The 7,108-nt window shown below is 46.1% G+C and overlaps 1 protein-coding gene across 1 annotated transcript; it reads left to right on the top strand.

Moving 5' to 3' along the window:
- Positions 1 to 519: 519 nt before the first annotated feature.
- On the top strand, positions 520 to 4,461 carry LOC124664217 (myosin IC heavy chain-like). The gene is made up of 4 exons (XM_047201790.1): positions 520 to 783; positions 3,238 to 3,556; positions 3,940 to 3,998; positions 4,186 to 4,461. The coding sequence occupies exons 1-4, from the start codon at positions 552 to 554 to the stop codon at positions 4,224 to 4,226; spliced, it is 651 nt and encodes a 216-aa protein (XP_047057746.1). The 5' UTR covers positions 520 to 551; the 3' UTR covers positions 4,227 to 4,461.
- The last annotated feature ends 2,647 nt before the right edge of the window (positions 4,462 to 7,108 follow it).

Genomic DNA, 7,108 nt, shown 5'->3' with positions numbered 1-7,108 from the left:
CATTGCATCACATGAAAGGCCATATAATTGAGTTATATGTTTTTAGAGAATAGATAGTTTATATTTAGCTTCTCGTGGACTCGACACTTAAATACTTATCAAATTGTACTACGGTGAGTTACAGTTCTAGAAGAATTGATTAGATTTCTCTCTAAAGGTTGCACACAACCGTATAGAGATAGAAAAAACCACATGCAACATGTTTAATTATCCCGAACCATGGAAGTTTTCCGCGTAATTAATGGTGATATTTGATTTTTTTTCTTGGTATATGGAATATGTGAGTGTGGTCTTGTATGCAAGAAGGGAGGCCGTCCATGTTTTCTTTAGCAGCCTACCATGTCAATTTGTAATGAATCCTCCGGCCCAGCTAATCTACGCCATGCAAAGTTTATCAATTTGGCCCACACTCCACAGCGGCTAAACTGAAGCGCAAGGTGAATTCCGCAAAAACAAGAAAGAAATGAAGCCCAAGGTCGAGGTCTCCAACCACCAGAACCTTCAATTTGCCTTTGGCGTGTTTGCCTGATTTCCCCAACTCGCTCTCGCCGATGGATCGGTTCCGGCCGCTCAGGCGGATCCAGGTGGAACCCGAGCGCGTTGACCCGCCCCCGCCGGCGGCAGCGGGCGGCGGGGAGACGGAGGAGATGGTTCCGGCGCCCGCGGCGGGGTTGCTCATGGGGGCCAAGGTGCGGCGCCGCGCGGCCGTTTACCGCGACTGCAAGGGCGACTACATCGGCGTGCCCAACGACCCATGCCTCGCCAAGATCCTCTCCAAGCAAGGTGCCATTCACGGATTCCCATCTTTTTCTTCATCGTCGATTATTTCGTAGTAGTATACTATGGGCGTGATCACTGGTTCGGTAGCTGCGCTCGTTGCGGTGATTCTCTGAAATGGATCCAATCGTTTGCTAGTCTGAAACCCGTATATACATGCAATACAATTGCGTGACTCGAATGGTCAATTCTCGTCTAGGATTGTCTTAACTCCATGTGTTCAGCCCTATCAGAGCGATTGGAGTATGTTGGTATATAAGTACTGCATAATGTAGAGCGGCGTTGTACCGTAGTTTATCTTTTGTTCTTAGTGTCCTAATTGGATTGGTCATTTCTACCGATTGGTGCTATCCATTTAGTCAGTTGCCTGAAACTTTTGGAAATCTCAGTCTAACATTTGAGCCATTGTATCTCCATCCAGCAGCCCACAACCCCCCTTCTCGCCACCTGCTAACCCTAACTTCCCAACCTCTGCCGTCACCCTCTCCTCACTTCTTCCCTGCACCGGACATCTGTCTTGCTCTTCTCCAGCGACATCGCCACCACCTACACCGGCTCGCCAATCTGACCTCCTAGTTCATTCGCAACTGTCGCTCTTCCTGCTCGCAACCGGCCTCGTTACCCTGCCCCAGCAATCATCGCTGCTTGTTCTACAGCTGCCCCTGTCCCTCCCTCTAGCGCTGGGGCCATGGGTTTCTTCTCTGGCGATGGTGCCGCCCAGCCCCCAAGCCCAATCCTAAGCCCCATACAGGGAGACCTTTAATTACTGTGTCTTGTCCTCGTTTTCTCCGCCTCAGCAAAAAATCAGCAGAAGCTCTAGAATTTTTTGAGGCAACTGAATAAATATTAAATAGCAAATGTGCTTCCAATTACTGCTTTGACACCTTAACTGATGTAACAAAGTAACTAATGATACCTTAGACGAAAACCCCTTTCGGAGGCTGAGCTACACATAGCTTGGTATCGCTACCGCCGAGCCTGACTCACGATCATTCCATCAATGTATTAAGGTGTGGTATATCATGTAGTATATCAAGCAGGCATGTATTCCATCCTGTTCACAACAGTGCATTGCACAGCAGGCCAGGCACACGTGCAAGCTGGAAGCGGTGCAAAAGAACGCGTATGGAGCAGATAAACTTTGAGCATCCCATTCACACCTGCACATAATTATTCTTCCTTCGTCTATCTTCAAAATTCAGAATCTGGAAAACTTCATTAGTTCTTATGCTTTAAAAAAAAATCACTATCAGAGAACACTGGATACTTGAAGATTACTACGAATTGCATGTGCTTATATTCAAAATCCTACGTCCAAGTTTTCATATCAAGAACAAACAACCAAATCTGCTGCAATTTTTCATTTACAAATTCATCTTGAATTCTGAAAAAATCCAGCAATGGAAGAAATGATAATTGGATCAAATCGGACAAACATATTCGTGAAGATAGTAATCACTGATACATCACAACAAACAGTGTGATTTTCGTTATCTCAAAGAGAATGAAAAAAAAATGGTCCAAGAGTATTGCCAGCACTTCTTCACAACCGACAACACAATAAATCAACAAACAAAATAGACAACATAAATTTCTACAAGTCCTTTTTCGAGTGGACTGATTGATTATAACATGTTTGTCCCAAAGATCTGACAACACTCAAACAAAAAAATGCTTCAAAATATCTAAAAAAAAGCGCATTTGTAGCAAGTCGGGATTCACAACATCTTGAATAGGGCCATCGTCAACCAGATCCATGCCGTACCCTTGCATAAGCAGAAGGAAACTAAGCCGCCAGAATAGCCACTAGTCATCACGTTGTCCGGATCAGAGCTTAGGTGCGGCGGCGCCGGTGTCAAGGCGGCTAATCAAGGAGAGGATCGTTGCTGCCGGAGCCCCCACCCCTTGATCTGGATAGGTCATGGCTCAGCGCGGAAGATCTATGGCCGGGTGGCACCGCCGGCGTGGCTGGAGAGAGGGGGGGGGGGGGAGAGTGACGACGGCGGTGAGGACAATAGAAAGAGAGTTGATCATGTGCCTCGTTAACTTTGGCCCATGTACATTGTCAGTCAGCTGGGCTACAACTATACGCTGACACAAGTCATCTTTTCCATCATGTGGGCCTGCGATGGCTGGACAATGAGTCTAATCCAAATCTAAGAGTAGTACTGCAGGGCCATGATACCGGGCTATCTTAGCCCGGCCTCCAAAATGCCGCTCTCTACCTTAGATGCATTCTTGAGTACAAAATAAACAGGACCACCGAACTAATGCATGATCCTTGGCTCCTAGTTGTGTATGAGATATGGACCCTAGTGACGACAACTGCTGGTTGTTGCTGTCAAACAAGTGTCCTGTCCTTATGACTTGTGCACGCTGTCATGACCATTTGATATCGTTATTTCGTAACTACATAATCCAAGTCTCTAGGTCTGTAAGATGATCCTCGGCATATTGCAGGGGATAACAAAGTTTTGTTTGCGGACAAGGTCTTGAAGTTTACTCAATCAGGAAAGATGAAAAGGCGCATCCTTGTGATCACTGACTTTGCTATCTACCTGGTTGATCCTGATGCCGATATATTGAAGAGAAGAATAGCACTTGCGGCTGTTGATAAACTATGTATAAGCAACCTCAGTGATAACTTCTTCGCAATCATTGTGCCGACTGAGTATGATTGTTTAATGGCCAGCACAAGGAAGAAGGAAATTGTTGATGTTATAGTTAAGGCTATTAAGAGCACATCTGAGTATGAACCTGAGGTGGCTTCCTCTAACAGGTACATAGTTATCAAAATCTGATACTGCCTCCTATTAGCCATAGTATAAATTTCACATATGTGTCTCACACTTTAGTTATTTCAAAGTTGCATCTGGAATTAGACTTTAAATCCTTAAATATCTGTAGATACTGTTGAACAACAACATATGTTGTGTTGTCTGACTAGCACCTATGCTATTAGAGCAGTAGTTATTGTCTAGTGAACTCCACATTTAATGCAAACGATCAGTGCCTTCTGAACTTCTTTGCCACTTCATTATATGTCAACCTCTAATAGTGGCACTTTGCCCATGGATTTTATTCAGAGTTCCACGTCTGCACACATGTAGGAGTATTCGTTTTAGCAGTGTACTAGTCCAGATCTTTAACTCCTTTCCGCAGGTTTGAGTACCATGCTGCTGCTGAAGTGATCAAAGAAGTTGAATTCGAGGAAGCCAATGGTACGTATTAGTGGCTTTGTACAATGTGCTTATGATCATGCCCTTTATTCTGTTAAATCATTTTCAAGAATTCATGGCAGACAACGATAACCACACATTTTTATTTACGATCTCATGCATTCTTACTCACACTGTGTTTGCAATATTTTGCTCGATGGATTCTCATGTATTGCGATCTCCAATTCAGGAGGCGTGAAAACTAGGATCACACACAAGGAGAAGCCATGATTCAGAAGCTCATGTTTGGTAGCTCACTGTAAAATGTATAGCTCTTGAGGTATCAGTGGATTCTAGTTCAGAGACATGCACCATTCTTTTGTTGTACTAGTTATATTGTATTCTGTTTTCTTGCTGTTGTACCTGGAAGAAGCGACCTGTAATTTTGACAACCCCAGCAGAATATTGGTGTTATCACTGTCACTATATACATGCTTTATATCATTGTGGATTTTTTTGTCTCGTATATATTATGTCATGTTTTGAAGAATATTGTAAATCTAGCAGCTATGGAGTCAGTTGTGGTCTATCTCAGCGCCCATTGAGTCAGTTGTAGGGGAAATGGAATATGCCAGCTGCTGAGGTATTCAGATTTGGCACACCACTTTGGATGCGATGATTCTGCGTGTGTGTGTGTGGCTTTCTGATAAAAATATGTGCAAACGATAGACTTTTACTGATAAAATAACTCTGCTCCCTTGTCCACATCGGCGAGGAAATTTCGTTTGGACAAGCGCTCGCGTCAATTTAGAACATAATCAATGCAATGACAGATCAGAACATCTGCATTCCGTACTCCGAATACGTGCACGCCCTTGCTTACCTAGCTAAATTCGATATGCTTATCGTCTCCACTCTCATCTTGAGCTCGTGAAATTTTTAAGTCCCCGAAAAGAACACAAAGAGAAGTTGTCCTCGTCCAGTCTTTGATGCCTGCAAAGACAGCGTCACTAACCTCAGCAAGCTTTTCTTCACAATTTAAAAAGTGAAGAATAATTTCCCTTGCATCTTTTAGAGAAAAGAGTTGTGGCGCATAAGGCAAAAAAAATAAAAAATCGTCATGTACCCTTGTTATTTTCACCATTGACTACCACCTTATCGCCTCACTTTTGTGCCATCAAATCAAACTGTATACTCCATGTTTTTGTTTCCCCTTGACATGTACCAAGAGATAGACAGATCTTCTAGAGCTCTCCATACATACATATGTCAAGATCAGCAGATCGATGATGCCTGATGCCTGCTGGCGCTACGGAACCGTAACCGCCATCCAGCCAACCTGTTCTCCTGTCGATCACCCCTATCACGACCCCAAAGGCCATTGCACTTGCACGCATCTGGAACCAAAACAGAAAAAAGATGGCGACTGACCACGACCACATACACATACTCCGGAAATATCATATCACATACAGCGGTAGGAGTGCCTTTTATCTTTCTATCCTCGTAGACAAGGACGGGGCAGGAGTAGTGGAGGATCTAGGGAACACATCACGCACAAGCCCCTACCAACCTCATGCAAGCAACGGGAGGAGGAGAAGCCGAGTTGTGTCCCTGTGTCGCTGTGTCATTCTTTGTGTGCTCGCCCACGATCGCCGTGACGGCGACGCCCACCGCCGCGGCTTGTTGTCACCGTTCATGCTTCCTCCAGTTTGTTTCTTCGAATAGCGGAAGAAGGGGCGATGTTTTTCTTTTTCTTTTCGAAATGAAGATTGAGATCATCGGCCTCTGCACGTGGCCAATCTAACAAAAGGAATACAAAGATCAAGACACCATCCTCGCGACATTTGTTGCTACACGCCTACACATATAAGATTGATGAAGGGGTGGCTAGAATCAGGGCCGTTTACGTGATCAACATCATCTAAAGCCGGAGACCTCACCAAGCCGTCGAACGACGAGTCGGGAGGACAACCGATCCACAAACCCTCAGCGTGCACCGCATGCGCACGCTTCAGAAGCCGCCACCGCTATCTTTCACAAACCCATCTTCAGGACATGGATCAATGCATTGACCTTACTAGGTCTGCCGATGACACCACCACGACGCCAGACAACGCCACCTCCCGCGCGTGTCCTCCGTCGAGACTCGTCGTCTTCAACACGAAAGAAAACAAGACGCTCCACCTTAGACCCCTCCAGCCAGCACCTGCTCTAAAACGATGCCCTCAGGAAAGAGAGCAGTGCCGAGGTTCGCCATAGTCCAATCCAGGGATCTAGGGTTTTCCCCGGAGGAGCAGCCAGAGCGAGGATACAAGAGCTACAACCCCCATGCCTTTCACAAGGTAACGATGCCGAAAACGCCGCCATCGTCCGCCATGACCAAAGTTAGTGCGGTTTTCACTGGCAATCACACCTCATCAAACTCGCTGCTGTCTAGATCGCCAAAATGTCGTCCAACCCGCAAAGGCCGCCCAAACCATGAAACCAACCTAAAATCACTCACATCACTTAGTTAGTTAAAGCCCAAGAACCACTTGTGTTACACCGGTGAAGAAGAAGCTCCGAAAGTTCTTTGAGGAGCCAGTCATAGGTGGGTAAAGCCGTCTGGATCCACCTCTGAGCCACGTAGAAAAAATTCGGGCCGCACACACCCACCGTGCTGCCGACGGATCACTTTGTGCGTCACAACCATCAACGAATCGTCGCTGCAGCTTCTATAGAGATCCACCACGACCCAGCCTCCCAGCAGATCAACACCGCAAAGCCTCGAGCACGCTGACCACTTGGGGTCTCTGATCTCTGCCTCCGCCCAGAGACGGCCCTCACGACGAGGCGCCTCGGGAGAGTGAGACCCCGCCTCTATCGTTGTCGGCGAGAGCTTTGCATGGTCGCGTATTTCAACGGAGGTGGAGGGAAGCTAGATGAGGGGGCGTCTGACTGTGGCTAGGGTTTGGCCTCCAACGCCGCCCGAGCGGGGGCGACACGGGAGGAGCGGTGGCTAATAGAGGATGATATCGATTTCACGAGCAATGCTACTCGCTCCATTTCATCATTCTTGCTTTAATTTTTAGTTTATATTTGTACTAAAACCACGACACGGATTATGGAACAGAGACAATAGTATTCTTTTCGGAGCATATGTTCTTCTTGATGAAATGCAGAGCTCGTAT

Source organism: Lolium rigidum, chromosome 6 (genome assembly GCF_022539505.1).
Source record: "Lolium rigidum isolate FL_2022 chromosome 6, APGP_CSIRO_Lrig_0.1, whole genome shotgun sequence".
Lineage (NCBI taxonomy): Eukaryota > Viridiplantae > Streptophyta > Magnoliopsida > Poales > Poaceae > Lolium > Lolium rigidum.
This window is presented reverse-complemented; position numbering and strand designations above follow the sequence as displayed.

Excerpts from the sequence above, each read along its gene's own strand:
- LOC124664217 (XM_047201790.1), top strand. The coding sequence starts at position 552 with ATGGATCGGTTCCGGCCGCTCAGGCGGATCCAGGTGGAACCCGAGCGC. Across the intron at positions 784-3,237 it reads CAAGATCCTCTCCAAGCAAG|GGGATAACAAAGTTTTGTTT; the intron begins GTGCCATTCACG and ends GGCATATTGCAG. Across the intron at positions 3,557-3,939 it reads GAGGTGGCTTCCTCTAACAG|GTTTGAGTACCATGCTGCTG; the intron begins GTACATAGTTAT and ends TCCTTTCCGCAG.